The sequence below is a fragment of the Sporisorium graminicola genome, chromosome SGRAM_1 (genome assembly GCF_005498985.1).
Source record: "Sporisorium graminicola strain CBS 10092 chromosome SGRAM_1, whole genome shotgun sequence".
Taxonomy (NCBI): domain Eukaryota; kingdom Fungi; phylum Basidiomycota; class Ustilaginomycetes; order Ustilaginales; family Ustilaginaceae; genus Sporisorium; species Sporisorium graminicola.
The window spans coordinates 317,022-332,145 of record NC_043719.1 but is presented as its reverse complement, the minus strand read 5'-3'; the positions used below and the strand labels follow the sequence as shown (position 1 = coordinate 332,145).

Below are 15,124 nucleotides of genomic sequence, written 5' to 3'. Positions count from 1 at the left end.
CGATCCTGCAACGGGCTGAAACGAAGAACCCGCGCTTCTCTAGAAGCGCCGGTGGATAGAGTTTTTCGAAAAGAAAAGAAAAAGCGCCTACGCCGTCTTGATCCCGCTTTGAGACTCATCATAGGTTTGACTTGGGAATGGGGCCTTGCGCCGACCATCTCGACAGACCGGCTCGCCGCAACTGCGATATTATGTCTGATCTCATCACATGACGATAGGCTGAGGGACGATGCAGTGGAACCAGAAGCTAAGAGACGGCGTCGAGGTCTTCAGTCAGTGGTGCCGAGTGGATCTTGAGAATGGGCGCTCGGGCAGCCAGAGTGTCGGTCGTTTGCTGGACCCTTCCGAATTTAATTTTCGCTCCACCTTTTGATGCAAATTCAGGAAAAATCACAGGCACGGACGGGAGAAGAGCAGCGACAGCGTCAGAAACAACACCGGCTACGACCGCCTGCGTCTTCTCAGCAGCCAACACCTTTATCTCGATTTTAGATTGGGTTTCCTGCAGCCGGCTCAAGCGAGAGCCAAGATTGAGCGGCGGCTGGCGGAGGACTGACTGCCTACCGGGCGACTTCCGCATCTCTCTCTCTGAACAGGGACGGACTCGATAAAAGACACCCTAAGCCATTCCCATACGCACGCAAGGAAATAATTAGGTTTGCCTTGCTTGCCTTGCTTGGCTTGCAGCGAGTCCGCTTTGCCCGCCGCTTGCTTGCAAGTGTGAGTGCTGCCGTGCATGCCTTTGCCCCATCCCGCGAAAAATTGCTTTCGAGTTGGCTCTGCCCTCAGCAAAGCATCCCTTGTTCGCTCCCTCACTCGCTCGCTCGCTGGTTGTTCCGTCCGTTCGATCCACCACCATCACTCAGCACGGTTGCACGTTTGCGAGATAGCTATCACTATCGCTTTTTATTACCGCAGCACACGGTGTTCGTCGATCTTGCTCACACTGCGAACCTGCGCAACACCCGCTGTCCACACCGTCACACCAACCCCGCGTGCTACCGTCGCCAGCTTTGTCTAACCAACGCACAATCGACACGATCACAGGCTCTTGCCATCACTACGCACTGCGCCTAACCCAAGATGTCCACTGCTGTGCCCGCTCCAGCCCGGGGCTATAGCTCACTGCCGCCCTCGATACGCGCTTCGCAGCCCATGCCAGCTCCGCTCAGCCGCGTTGCCCTCGCCGCCAAGCAGAACCAAATTCTCGCGCTTCAAGCTCTTCAAGCCGCTGCTGCATCTGCCTCCGCTTCCTCATCCTCATCCTCCTCGTCTGCAGCTGGCTCTCCTCCGCCATCGTCATCCTACGCCAAGTCCCACAGCGGCACCGTCTACGCTGTTGGCAACAAGCGCGGTCGTAAGTTCCAGGCGTACCGAGCACCTTCGGTCACCCACGTGTCCAAAGACGCCGCTCTCACTGCGCCTTCATCAAGCGCCTCGGACAACAAGCTTGTGCCGCTCGTCACCACCAGCGTGCCACACTGGTCCGCCGAGGGCTCGCACCCGCTCTTCGACCCCAACTCGGGCAAGAGGTCCGAGATCTACTCGCTCACCAACGACCGCTACCCTGGCGCTCCCGGCACTGCACTCGCCAAAGCGCGTGAGGCTCAGCAAAAGGCGATTCAGGCGGCCAAGCGCGAAGCCGCCAAGAAGCTGGCGTCCAAGGCTGAACTTGAGCATCTCGGCGTCAAGGGTCTCGGCAAGAAACGCAAGAGCAGCAGCCCTTACGCTACCGTGGGCGGAGGTCTTCACGCAAGCGCTGTCTCCCCAGCTGTTTCGCCGAGCAGCACGAAACCGGACGCAGTTTCAACGGCTATGAGTCGCGATTCATCTAGGGGTCGCAGCTCGACCAAGCCGCAGTCGGAGACTCATCTCACGGTGCCTTCGGCGAGTCGCTCGCGCCGACCTGCCTCGAGGGCGTCCTCTCCGGCGCCGATCACTGCACAGACTTCTTCCTCTACCAGACGAGCGGGTACACGATCTGTATCCGCCGCACCCGCGGAAGAGGAGTCCAGCAGCTCTGGCTCGGGCATCGCTCGCAACAACCGCAGCTCGCCTTCGCGTGGTACCAGTCCACCGGACAACGGCAAGAACCACCACGGACTGGCTTCCACTGCGCCCTTCCAGAGCAGTCCGTTGGCTGCTAGCGCCATCACGATGGAGCCTCTGCTAGACACGGACGAGGTGGATCAGAACGAGGCCAAGCCCGATGCGTCGGAAGCCACCGCCGATCTGCGCTCCGCCGCTGCCAATAAGCGCAAGGCCAGTGCGTTGAGCCAAGAGGTGCTCGCTGATGAAGGTGCGGACGCTGCCGTTTCGGACTCGCTTGATGAGGTGAGCAAGCGACTCAGGCGCGACGAGGCAGGCGGTGCGGCCAAGGAGGCGGGTGACGAGGCTGCTGAAAGGACGGTCAAGGAAGGATCTCCTTCGTCTGTGTCTTCGAGTCGTCGAACCTCGCCCAGGATGACGTCGCGCCGAATCGTTGCTGAGGCCGCGTGAGGCCAGCGCATCCCGCCTTTCGTTGCGCCCTTTTCTTCTTATACCCCCTTACATTGCATTCATATCGTTTGTTTGTGTTTTCTGTTGGCGTCGCCTGGTACGCCTTTGCTTCTGTTTCTTTCTTTCGATTTGTCGCTGCATTTACGAGTTAATCAAGATTGGCCCGAGTTGTGCGTGCGTGTGTTTGAGCTGAAGAGGACGATGGGGACAGACCTAAGCAGGGTAGAAGGTGAGAAAGTTTTGTCCGCGCTGCTCCCAATGGGCTCGGATCGTGTGTCTCCTCGCTGGGCCGAGACGAGACAGGGTTTTCTGGCAAGAATGAGCACGGGTTGCGTGAGGCTTAGGACGCCGTACGTTGGCCGCGTTTATGACCGATGCGGATTTGTTTTTCCCATCCATGTGTGAGATTCTGATCTTGCTGGTTTCCTCAAGGGTCCAACGGAGGGATCGGACCGTGGAGGCCAAGTTGGATTTGTAATCGCGGCCATCTGATTTTGAATTGGGTGGGGACATTGAACTGTGTTTGCAATTTCAAAAGCGCATCAGCGCGGGGGAAATGAGAGCGTCTTTGGAAGACCAGGCGCGTGTCGTTCGTTCGTTGTGCGGGGGAAGGAGGTGATGGCGAGGAGGAAGGATCAATTGGCCGACCGGCCGGCCTCGGTCGCATCGATGTTCTGAACACCGACCACGCGGAGAGTCTTCATAAAGGTCATCGGCCTCCTGACTCAGGAACCAGTCCGTTCTTCTCGTTGTCGCTCATTGTTGTCTTCTTCCCTCCGACCCATCACTCGCCCTTCGGAGGTTTCAGCAACACAATGTTCAGCAACGCGGTCAAAGCATCGATACGCTCGAGAGCAAGCAGCTCGAATCTGCTCCGCTCGTCCGCACCGCGATGTCTCCATCAGCGCGCTCTGTACTCGTCGGGGAGCGGCGCCGCTTCCAGGTCCACCTCGACGACGGGTAGCAACATCAAGGGCCTGGTCGCAGGCCTGATCGGCCTGGCGCTGCTCGCATCCGCCGTGCCCACGCGCAGCATCTACAACGACCAGGTGCGCTCGCCTCCGAAACAGGTCTCACCCGCCGCCGCCTCGGATCCAGAGGGCAAGCTTATTTCGATGGATGAGGTGGCGAGCTACAACAAGCTCCCCTCGGAAGGCGGCAAGGGGCTGTGGGTGGTGATCAAAGGCGAAGTGTATGACGTGACCGAGTTTGTTGAAAACCATCCCGGTGGACGCAACATTATCCTCAAGAATGCCGGCAAGGACGTGACGGAGCTGTATGAGCCCATCCACCCGCCGACGGCGATCGAAGAGAATCTGGACGCTTCCTGCCACGTCGGTCAGGTAGACCCGAGCACAGTGCAGATCGTGCAGGCGGGCGAAGAGTCGGACAAGGACCGCAAGAGGCGGCTGGCACGCGAAAACCTGCCTTCACTCGGCAGCGTGCTCAACCTGGACGACTTTGAACGCATCGCCGAAAGCATCTTGTCCGATCAAGCTTGGGCCTACTACGCCTCGGCCGCAGATGACGAGATCACCAAAGCACAGAACCGCGCCTCATTCAACCGCGTCGTCTTCCGTCCGCGCATCCTGAGGGCCATCGGCCAAGTCGACAGCTCGGTCAAACTCATCGACTCCGACGGCAAGGGCTTCGAATGCTCGCTGCCCATCTACGTGTCGCCCGCTGCGATGGCCAAGCTGGGCCACCCGGATGGAGAGCTCAACCTGACCCGTGGGGCGGGTAAAGCCGAGATCATCCAGGGCATCTCGGCCAACGCTTCGGTCGGTCTTGACGAAATGCTCGACGCAAGGGAAAAAGGCCAGCCTGTCATCTACCAGCTCTACGTCAACAAGGACCGTGCGGCATCGGAGCGCATCCTGCGCAAGATCGAGTCGCGTGGCGTCTCGGCAGTGATGCTCACCGTCGACGCACCCGTGATGGGCAAACGTGAGCGCGACATGCGCACAAAGGGCGAGGAGGTCGAACTGGGCGTGGATCACGGCAAGGACATCAAGGCTAAAGGCGGCGGTGTCGCGCAGGCCATTTCGGGCTACATCGACCCCAACCTCACCTGGGACGACATCAAGTGGTTCCGCAAGACCTGCAAGCTGCCGCTCTACCTCAAGGGCATCCAGACGGTCGAGGACGTGGAACTTGCCGTCAAGCACGGCGTCGAGGGCGTCGTGCTCTCCAACCACGGCGGACGCAGCTTGGAGTACTCGCCCGCCCCGCTCGATGTGCTCGTCGAACTGCGCCAGCGACGTCCCGAGCTGTTTGACAAGATCGAGGTCTTCATGGATGGCGGTGTGCGGAGGGGCACGGATGTGCTCAAGGCGGTAGCGCTCGGGGCCAAGGCCGTCGGGTTGGGCAGGCCGTTCCTGTACGCTCAGTCGGGGTACGGCGAGGCGGGTGTGACAAGGGCGATCCAGATCTTGCAGGATGAGATTCATCGTGGAATGCAACTGCTCGGTGTCACTTCGCTCGATCAACTCACTCCGGAGATGGTCGACATTCTGCCACGCCAGTTCTTCTACGCGGTGCCCAGGGCAGAGCAGCCTGCCAGCAGCGCTTGAAAGCGCATCATCACCACACAATACAGATTCGGTCCTTCTGTTACCGGTGCGAACACTCAATAGCATAACATAGAGATCAGAGCGCTCAGTAGTGCGTTTGCATTACATCGACTGGACAGCTACGATCGCGGTGCATTGTGTCGAGTGTGAGTGTGTGAGTGTGTGTGTGTGGGCTTCCCAGTCCCTGGGCAGCACGATTTTAAACGAAACGGTCTGCGGCTCACAGCGTGTGAGCGTGAAATTGAGAGCCGCATTTTTGGCGCTGCCGAAACAGCCGGTGCAGGCACTATAGCCGTTGCGAGACCGGCAAGCTTCCGAGTTTCTCCACGATCAGTTGCAGTCCTCAGGCAGTACCCCGCACTTTTCATGGAGCTCTAAACCTGCGCTTTAGGAGCGTCCCGCACAACAACACTTCTCACACAATCAGCTTCCTCCAGAACCACCATCCACACGGTCAAACAGCAACAGTATCAGCGAAAACAAAGATGAGAGCAGAAGAAGGCTTCCAATTCGAACGCTTTCGCGTCGCCTCGCCATGGTCCTCGGACCCTGCCCTGCGACTCACCATCCTCCGCCTCTTCTCCACTGGAAAACACGCGCTCAGCACCTCCGAAATCCACCGCCTCTTCAACAGCCTAGCTGCCTTTGGCAAAAAGGTCGAAGGCGAATATGCCGACATCGCCAACACGCTCGACAGTCCGCAACACGAGCCCACGCTGGTCCAGTACGACGCCTGGGGTCAACGCATCGACAAGCTCGTAACGGGTGAAGGCTGGAAGCGTCTTAAGGGTGTCTGTGCGGAAGAGGCCATTGTCGCCGAATCCTACTCCCGCGATGAGGCCAAGAATGGAGGAGGCCGCGACAGGATTGGCCAGCATGCTCGGCTGTTTGCGTTTGTGCGCAGCGTTATGTATGCGCCCGTCTCCAAAGTGGTGCTGTGCCCCATCAGCATGACGGACGGCGCGGTGCGTGTGCTCGAAATGTTTGGAACAGAGAAGCAGAAGCAGGAAGCCATTCCAAGGCTGTGCAGCACCGATCCGCGCACAGCGTGGACGGCGGGTCAGTGGATGACCGAGCGTCCTGGTGGATCCGACGTCTCTCGCACCGAGACGGTCGCCAAGCCGCTCGACCCGAAGAAAAAGCCGCAAGCCGGCGACCAGTTCGTTATCAGCGGTTTCAAGTGGTTCTCCTCCGCCACAGACGGAGACATCGCCCTAGCCCTCGCCCGCACCAACGACGACCTCAAGCTCGGCTCGAAAGGCCTCTCGCTCTTCCTCATCAAGATCCGCGACGACCAGACAGGCAAGCTCAACGGCATCCGCGTCCACCGGCTCAAGCGCAAGCTCGGCACCAAGTACCTCCCCACCGCCGAACTCGAGCTCGACGGCTGCATCGGCGAGCTCGTCGGTGAAATCGGTCGTGGTGTCGCCACCATCTCGTCGGTGCTCAACATCACGCGGCTCTACTCGGCCGGAGGCGCGGTGGGTGCGCTCTCGTGGGGGTTGCGCTCGGCTACGGCGTATGCACAGATCCGACCCGCTCTGGGAGGAAGCAAGCTGGACAAGCTGCCGCTGCACACGGACCAGCTGTTGAAGGTGACAGTGACGTACCGAGTGTTTTTGCAGATCTTTTTCTCCAATGTGCTGCTCATGGGGGCGAGCGAGTCGGGGCAGGCGAGCAAGCGCGATCAGCTGCGGTTGCGACTGCTGACACCGGCGCTCAAGGCGTTTGTCGCCACCCGTGCTTCGGAGAGCTACCTGACACTGATCGAGTCATTCGGTGGACAAGGGTATATGGAGGAAGTGGGTATGGGCGAGATGCTGCGCGACTGCACCGTCGAGCGCATCTGGGAAGGCACGCCCGCCATCCTCTCGCTCGACGTGCTGCGCGTCCTCGTCCAGTCCAAAGGCCAAGCGCTCATCGAGTTCTTCCAAGACATTGGCGCCATCCTCACCTCGCTCCCCTCCCAACTCACCTCGCAGCTCGACCCACAGATCAAACTGCTCGCCAACATTGTGCGCGAAACATCGTCCATCCTCACCAGCCTCGACCTCGAACGCCATCTCGGCACGACAGACTTGCGATTCAGCCGATACCTGCTCGACCTGATCATGGCCATCCAGGGCTCGGCGCTGTTGCTCCAGCACACCGCATGGAAGGCGACTGAGTTGGCCGCGAGCAGTGAGCTGCAGCGCTTGGCCGGGGTGCGCGCGGATGAGCGAGAGATCGAGCAGGACGTGCATCTGATTCGACTGTGGATCGGCGGCGGGGAGGATGCGGGCGCGGCTGGGTTCGCGGATCTCGTGCGGCTGGTGTCGCAGCTTCGGGCGGCTACGTCGGGCGGACCGGGTGACGGGCAGCAGGCGGTCGAGTTGGGCCACTCGCTCGTGTACTCGTGGACACAGCAGGCCAGTGCGGACCTCCAGAGTCGTTTGTAAGCCGGAAGAAGTCAAACTAAAATGCTCCGTGTGTCGATACCCTACCCCTACCGACGGATACGTGTGAAGCGTTTGTGTGAGCGGAGAAGCCGAGAGTGGATGGGTATCAGTAGTGACATTGCGTTTGAAGAGTGCGAATGCGAATCCTAACGTTATCTCTTGCCGAGCCCGACACTACGCAGAATGCTCGACGTCGTTCTTTGTACACCGCCAACTTTGGGCGCACCTCTCGTTCTTGCCGAAACATACTGCCTGATCTGTGTGAGCAGCAGCCCACCGAGACCCCATACTGCGCCCTGAACCAAAGGCGACAGCAGCTGATCCCGCACGGTCACATACAAAATCGGGAACCTGCAAACACCAATACTGCAATCAGCAACGTTTCCGTTAGTGCAACTTCACAAGATCCACGCCAAACTTACCATTCGACACGTAGGTTGCCTAGCCACAGCTCGTGCTCGTGCTTGACCTTGCTGTGCGTCACGGTGACCTTGTGGTGGTGATCCTTCTCAACGTTCCCTTCGTCGTCGACAGAGTCGCGCGAGGGGTGCTCTTCGTGCAAGAACCCGCGGATGGTGGCCAGATACGACTGCTCAAACCGCAGATCGGGAAGTGTGGGCAGCTTGGACGCGAGTCCGTCGTCGTCCGACGCGGACGATGCTCGACTGCTGCTCTCAGATACGGCACCGCTGGACGAGACGGCATCCTCGTCGTCGTCGTGGTCATGGAAGCGGTCAAGGGCTTGACGTCGACCGTGCCTGCGTGTGCTCGAGTGTGCACCTGGCATTGCGTACGTAAATCGAGGTAGAGATCAAAGGCAGATGCTGATGAAAGGCGAGAAAGAAGGTCAAGCTGCAAGCAATCGAGGTCGAGATGGCGATTCAAGATGAAACGATTGGCCTTATTTTGTGCGTGTGAAATGAGCTGGTCAACAAAAGTGGAGGCGACAGCGCGTTCCCTTCAGCCGCTTCAACTCGCCTATTCTCGCTCACACTACAGCACCATTTGGTTGCTTCGCACCCAACTCATCCTCACTTGTACACTGCAACCGAGACTCCGTCGGACACCAACTCGCTCTGTCATGCTAATCTTACGATTCACCATGTCTAAAAGTACAAAGAATGAAAAGCCTACTGCTCAATGACCAGGCAGCACACCAACGCAACATCATCCACCTTACCACCAGGGAAGTGAATGCCGTACCTCGCTGCCTCCCTCTCGAACGGACTCTGCTTGGTCGTCGAGTTCTGGCAGATCTTGGCATACTCTACCAGGTTTGTCGCGAGCACTTGCACAAACTCTCGATCCTCCGCCAAGCTGTCGTGCTTGTCGCCTGCTCCTTCTGCGGCCGCCGGATGACGAGTAGCGTACGAGGCGTGGTGTTTCTCCTTGATGAACTTGGCGAATTGTGGGATCTCGATCTTGGCATCGACATTGTCGAACAGTCCATCAGTGCCGACAATGATGAGATCGCCATGCTGCAATGTGCAGTCCCACGCGGCGGCGTCCTTGGGCGTGTTGGAAATCGATCCTTCTTGAGCCCATTCCTTTGGCAACTTGGCGAGTTGGAGCGGCGTGTTGAAGCCCAGCTGCTGCGGTGGGCTGGCATAGAATACACCTTGCTTGCCCGTGCCCTGGCGGAGGATAACAAAGCCCGAGTCGCCCAGATTGGCCGATCGAAGTGTGCCGTCGGATGATTTGAGAGTCAGAATGCAGGCTGTTGCGCTGCCGGCGACGACCAAAGGCTCCTTGAGCACATGCTCGAACGATTCGGCGAGAATCCGATTGGGTACAGTTCCGTCTTGCGGGTCTGCCGATGCCCGGCTTGCTGACCGAGACGCGTAGAACATCAATGCTTGTGAAAAGAGCGAAGGATCGATACCGTTCTCCGTCCACCCACCTACACCGTCGGCAACACCGATAGCCACATCTCCGCTGGCACTCATCCGAGTGCACATGAGCGCATCCTCTCCCGCCTCGCCGCCCCTCAACAGCTCGTCCCTCCAACGGCCAATTTCGCTGTCTGCTGGGAAACCGATCTGCACTTTCTTTGCAGAGGATTCGGATGCTGCCGCTGTTGATGCACCGTCCTCCTCGTTGGCAGAAGCGGCAGAGGAGGAGGAAGAGTCGCCTTCTTGCGGCAAGTCGTTCGAGTTGCGCGGCTTGCCCTGGAATGCGTATGCTGTGAGGAACTGGAAAGGCTGTTGCGATGATCGCGGTGGTCCTGTTGTAAAGTTTCGCTTCTTCGCGATCGAAGTGGACGGCGCTGATGACGAAGGAGTTGGAAGCGCATGGTTGCGGCTGCTGCTGCGCTGTGTTGGTGTCAGAACGGCCGTGCTGAGTTGTCGCTGTGCCCAAGCTACTCCTGCAGTCGACGAGGAACCAGACAGCCGCGTCCTCGACGAGACCTGCTCCAGGCGGCTGCGCGTAATGCGATCCGTCAAGCGCAACGATGCACGAGCTTCGATTGACAACATCGTTTGCTGTGCCCCTTATGTCGGAACAAGAGTGATGCTGAGTCGCTGTTCGAAGGTATGATGGGGTAACGAAGCAAAAGCGTCAAGCACCAACGGCTCACCCATCTCCGTACACTTTTTCAGCCGAGCACTTGAAAAAATGACACGAATTTCGAAAAAATCCGCTCTTGGGTGTCACGCGGGGAAGCAACACATGCCTAAGAGGGAAAACTTCCAGATTGTTAAGCCGTCGTCGATGAGAAGAGCCGTGGAAACCGAATGTAGAGCTCACCTGCGCAGATTGACTGAACATTTCATCAGCTGTCAGATGCGGTGCTCGCGTATGCAGAGCAACTCTTTCGATGTTGGCGTTCTGGCATTCAGAGTTGGCTCGTCCACTCCAATCGGTAAAGCGCAAAGAAAGCTCAGCTTTGAAGCGGATATCGGCTACAGTCTCTTTGCCATATGAACATCATCACGACTCGCACTCGGCCACCCACATCAAACCTCAAGCAGTTGCTGCTTTGTCGGCCCTCGACCGGTGAATCGACGCATCGAATGATTTGAAAGCGACCGCGTAGACATGCGAGATCCACTCTCGTCCCTGCAAAGTAGAGAGACAGCTGGGCAGCGTCTGTACCGCTTCGTGGTCGGATCAACGCAAGTCACCACTTTTCGACTGCTCTGGCTCGCGGTCCTCTTCTACGGTGAGAGAGCCGTCTTTCACGATGCAGCCAACAGCTGCCCATGGCCCGATCCACCAGTTTCGTCATCGTGGCCACCACCACCAGCCGTCCACGTCTTGCTCGTGACAGACCCGCAGATCATCGACCGCCATACCTACCCGGATCTGCCTTTGCCCGCGTTGCTGTACCCAATCGTACGCCACTTCTCGGACAACTACCTGAAGAACGTCTGGACGAGTCTAGCAGTCAATCCGAACAAGTGGTTCCATCGAGGTCATATTCTGTCACCGGGTCAAGAAGCGATCCGTCGATCGTCTTCGCACGCTGGGCTGGTGCAGCCACCAGATGGCGTGGTATGGATGGGCGACCTCACTGATGGTGGTAGACGGTCGCATACTGACACCGAGTGGGCAGCGTTGGTGCAGCGATTCCACAGCATCTTTTGGAGGCCGAGGGATGCCGATTGGGAGGCGTCTAAATCCACGATTAGCAGCACCAAGCAGCTCATTGTACCGCGAACTTCAGCAACCGACTTCATCCCCACATTTCATCTCTCCGGCAACCACGATATCGGTCTACCCGGCAGGAACGCGGGGCATCGAATGGATGCCATTGCAAGCGACGATGCCACCGAGAGATTCATCCGGGATTTCGGCCTGAAGATCGACGGAGGAGGCTTCGTCGTCAAGGATCGAAACCCGTTTTTGCACTCCGGCCTCAATGGTCGGATCGCCGTCTCTACAGACACGACGCTGGGTGCGACGCACGAGCTGGTCCTCGTCAACGCACAGGATCTGGTGGGCATGGAGCGGCAAGGCGGAGGTCCATTCGACACGTACCTCAGCTCCGAGCACGCGGGCAAACTCGACGGACAGCTCGGCGATAATGCACACCGCACCTACAAGGACACGTACGACTTTGTCGAGTCGGTCAAGCTTGGTGGGATCAGGGTACCTCGGGTGCTGCTCACCCATGTGCCGCTGTACAGGCCCGCGGAGACGACGTGCGACGATGCCTCGAGGTCTGCGCGGCATCGAGTGTATCGCGAGTCGAAACGACCTTTGCATCAAGGAACGGATCGGGGATCGACGTACCAGAACATGGTGTCGGTGTCTGTGTCAGATTGGGTGCTGAGGTCGATCGACCCGCTGGCGGTGTTCAGTGGGGATGACCACGATCATTGCGAGTATCGGCATGCTAGGGTCGGCGGCAGTGCATCGGCTAACAATGTTGTTGACGGCTTTGGGGATCAAGAGGTTCCTGAACTGACGGTCAAGTCGATTTCGATGACTGAAGGCGTGCGCAAGCCGGGCTTTGCTCGCTTGAGCCTCTTTTCGCCGCCTACCGATGCTACGGTGCAATCTGGTTCGACACCGCACGTCGCCATGGCGTATACGCCCTGTTTGCTGCCGGACCAGATCGGCATTTGGACCCAGCTCTATCTTCCTTTCTTCCTGGTGACTCTGGTGGGGTTGAAGCTGTGGCCACGCTTCTTCAAGGCGCGGTCAGAGGCAGCAGGATATCTCCCGCTCAATCATCAACGTAAGAGGGACGACGACGACCCGCCACTGACCAGCGAGCGTCCTCTGTCGAGTGGGCAGAGAACTGGTGGATGGAGGCGGGATGTTTTGGCGGTGGCGGTGGTTGCGCTGCCTTTTTGGGGATTCTGCCAGACGCACTTTGTTTTCTAACGGACATTTCAGTTATTGTATACCACGGCTTTGGCGCGCTCGTCAATTGGAGCACATTGCTCAGATCACAGGGTCAAGAGATACTTGGAGCGATACTGTCCGTATTGCAAAAGCGAAAAGAGCGTGAGATTGAGACCGGATCAGTGAAGAGGCTTGATGAGTGAGGAAGTAGGGTATCTAGCAAGAGCGTTAGGAGCACCTTGCACAAAAAAGGTTGATAAAAAAGTTGCCAGCTCAGGCCCAGATGGGGTCGACAATAAGGGGTCCCTTGCCCACGGCGTGCACCTTGAAGCCGACACTGCGCAGGACCTTTGCATCGACGATGCCTCTACCATCGAAAACAAACGCAGGCTTCTTCATGCTCTGGTAGATGTCGGCCCAGTCCTGGGCGGATGCGTGCTTGAACTCGTCCCACTCGGTGCAGATTATGACGGCCTCTGCATCGACGCAAGCTTCCTTCATGGAGGTTGCGATCTTGACCTGCTTCTTGACCGCCTCGGCGTCGTCGAGCACGCCGGGCTCGGTGAGGTCGAGCATGATCTGGTTGGTGGTGACTTTGGGGTCGTAGATGGCAATCTGCGCGCGCTCCTGGCGGAAGTACTTGCACAGAGTGATGGCGGCCGACTCGCGCGTGTCACCGGTATCCTTTTTGAAGGCAAAGCCGAGCACAGCAATCTTCTTCATCGTGATCGTGTTGAACAGCGTCGAGACGACTTTGCGCGCAAAGCGAGATTTCGAGTATTCGTTCATCTTGATCACCTGGTGCCAGTAGTCGGCAACCTCACTCAGTCCCAGCGACTCGGACAGATACACCAGGTTCAGAATGTCCTTCTGGAAACAACTCCCGCCAAAACCCACCGAGGCTTTGAGGAACTTGGGTCCGATGCGTGCGTCGAGGCCGCAGGCGTGGGCGACTTCGTCCACGTCTGCCCCCGTGGCTTCGCAGATGGCTGAGAGCGAGTTGATGCTCGAGATGCGTTGGGCCAGCAGCGCGTTGGCGGCGAGCTTGCTGAGTTCGGACGACCAGAGCCCCGTCTGGTAGATCTTGGCGGGATCGACCCAGTTCTGGTAGACCTCGCTAAGCGCGTTGGCGGCAGCTTTGCCCTGTGGGGTGTCGAGCGAGCCGATGAGCACGCGGTCGGGCGCCATCAAGTCGCGAATCGCGGTGCCTTCCGCCAGGAACTCGGGGTTAGAGAGGATCTGGAACGAGATGAGCGTGCCATCGGCAGTGTAGCTCGAATTGGATTCGAGGATCGTTCGCATACTCGCGGCGGTTCGGCACGGCACGGTCGATTTTTCCACAATGATCTTGGAGCTCGTAGCGACCGAAGCAATACGACGTGTCGAGGCCTCGACGTAGTGCAGATCCGCCGCAAACCCTTTGCCGACACCAGAGGTCTTGGTGGGCGTGTTGACGGACACGAAGATCAAGTCGGCCTCCTGGATCGCTGCGTCAATGTCGGTCGAGAAGAAGAGGTTGCGTCCACGACATTGACGCACGACCTCGTCCAGACCGGGCTCGAATACGGGCAGTACGTCGGAATTCCAAGCAGCAATGCGCACCGGGTTGACATCGACGATGATGACCTTGATGTGCGGACACTTGTGTGCAATGACGGAGCACGTGGGGCCACCGACGTAGCCGGCACCGATACAGCAGATGGTGCGGACGTGCGTGGGCACCGACTGGACGTTGGCTTGGCTGGAGGAGCCGTTGCCGTTGAGCACAGTAGCAGGCATGATTGCAGCACTTCTGAAGGAAGAAGGTGACTTTCGAAGCGGTGATCTGTTGAGCTCTCGAGAGCAGGAAGAGGGGAGGCAAGGGAGGACCAAGATGGCGACGAAGGGTGTTGGAGTGAGTGGATGGTAGGAAAGCAGGAGTAGGACAAAAGCGAGATGGCCTATGTAATGTTGCTCGTCAAGAAGGGAGAGAACAACACTTTTGCGGTGGCACTAGTGAGTAAAACCCTGCAGAGGGGTGTGGTCCGGAATGGGACGGCAAGAGGCTGCGACTAAGTGAATGAATGTACGCGCAGGCTCAAGCGCCAAGGCCAAGTCCGACCGACAAAGCTGCCATCTGAGTTCACTCGTCCGACCTCATCCACATGGTGAGACAGTCAGTGTCTGGCTCGTCTCAGGCGTGGGAGCCTGCTCCTGTGTCATCGATCTTGAACTCTCCGGAGATGTGCAGTGACTGCAGATCCTTCCCGTCTTCGCAATCAGCAAGACACCCATCCTTCCTGGCCGAGAAGAACGTTGTCGTTGTCGTCGCTCTCGGAAGCTTGTCCTGAAGTTGCTCTCACATCCCTCTATAGGCCATGGACGGACTGCAAGGCGCGACGTTGATGAGAGCGTGTGCTGGGGAAGAAAGAGCAAGAGCTAGTGGACAAACGTGCATAAGCTTCAAAGCCAGAAACGTGGCTCGCCTCGGTGAAAAAGGACCCGTGGTGCAGCTCATGCAGCTTGCTCCGCTTCGAGCGTTGAAATGGACAATACCAACCCAATGGCAAGATTAAAGCACAGCATACTCGACAGTCTAGTTGCATTTCAAAGTCAGAACGTGGACCTGCAGCTAAATTCCCGACAGACACACCGCGCCTGCCCTGGACACGTTCGCTCGCTCGGCACACGCTTTTGACGCCGAGCCTGAGCGAAATTTAATACTTGTCCCGATCACGAAAACTTGTTCCCGATGAGAGAGATCTGCGATTGCTTTCCGAGATCTTCGGCAAACCGGCGCTGAGTTCGAGCCGAATCCGGAACAGTTGCTCGCCTCTGTGG

General features: G+C 58.2%; 7 protein-coding genes across 7 annotated transcripts; 4 read left to right on the top strand and 3 right to left on the bottom strand.

Annotated features, from left to right (window-relative positions):
* Window positions 1-1,083: 1,083 nt before the first annotated feature.
* Window positions 1,084-2,499, top strand: EX895_000149 (uncharacterized protein; the record flags this gene model as incomplete). The annotated part of the gene is made up of 1 exon (XM_029880750.1): window positions 1,084-2,499. One exon carries the CDS (start codon window positions 1,084-1,086, stop codon window positions 2,497-2,499), a length of 1,416 nt encoding a protein of 471 aa, XP_029742136.1.
* Window positions 2,500-3,314: 815 nt separating this feature from the next.
* On the top strand, window positions 3,315-5,072 carry EX895_000148 (uncharacterized protein; the record flags this gene model as incomplete). The annotated part of the gene is made up of 1 exon (XM_029880749.1): window positions 3,315-5,072. The coding sequence occupies one exon, from the start codon at window positions 3,315-3,317 to the stop codon at window positions 5,070-5,072; it is 1,758 nt and encodes a 585-aa protein (XP_029742135.1).
* A 485-nt stretch (window positions 5,073-5,557) lies between these two features.
* On the top strand, window positions 5,558-7,510 carry EX895_000147 (uncharacterized protein; the record flags this gene model as incomplete). Its single annotated transcript, XM_029880748.1, has 1 exon — window positions 5,558-7,510. The coding sequence occupies one exon, from the start codon at window positions 5,558-5,560 to the stop codon at window positions 7,508-7,510; it is 1,953 nt and encodes a 650-aa protein (XP_029742134.1).
* Window positions 7,511-7,662: 152 nt separating this feature from the next.
* Window positions 7,663-8,297, bottom strand: EX895_000146 (uncharacterized protein; the record flags this gene model as incomplete). Its single annotated transcript, XM_029880747.1, has 2 exons — window positions 7,663-7,861; window positions 7,933-8,297. 2 exons carry the CDS (start codon window positions 8,295-8,297, stop codon window positions 7,663-7,665), a joined length of 564 nt encoding a protein of 187 aa, XP_029742133.1.
* Window positions 8,298-8,640: 343 nt separating this feature from the next.
* EX895_000145 (uncharacterized protein) lies at window positions 8,641-9,987 on the bottom strand (the record flags this gene model as incomplete). Its single annotated transcript, XM_029880746.1, has 1 exon — window positions 8,641-9,987. One exon carries the CDS (start codon window positions 9,985-9,987, stop codon window positions 8,641-8,643), a length of 1,347 nt encoding a protein of 448 aa, XP_029742132.1.
* Window positions 9,988-10,549: 562 nt separating this feature from the next.
* Window positions 10,550-12,343, top strand: EX895_000144 (uncharacterized protein; the record flags this gene model as incomplete). Its single annotated transcript, XM_029880745.1, has 1 exon — window positions 10,550-12,343. One exon carries the CDS (start codon window positions 10,550-10,552, stop codon window positions 12,341-12,343), a length of 1,794 nt encoding a protein of 597 aa, XP_029742131.1.
* Window positions 12,344-12,577: 234 nt separating this feature from the next.
* EX895_000143 (uncharacterized protein) lies at window positions 12,578-14,083 on the bottom strand (the record flags this gene model as incomplete). Its single annotated transcript, XM_029880744.1, has 1 exon — window positions 12,578-14,083. One exon carries the CDS (start codon window positions 14,081-14,083, stop codon window positions 12,578-12,580), a length of 1,506 nt encoding a protein of 501 aa, XP_029742130.1.
* Window positions 14,084-15,124: the final 1,041 nt, after the last annotated feature.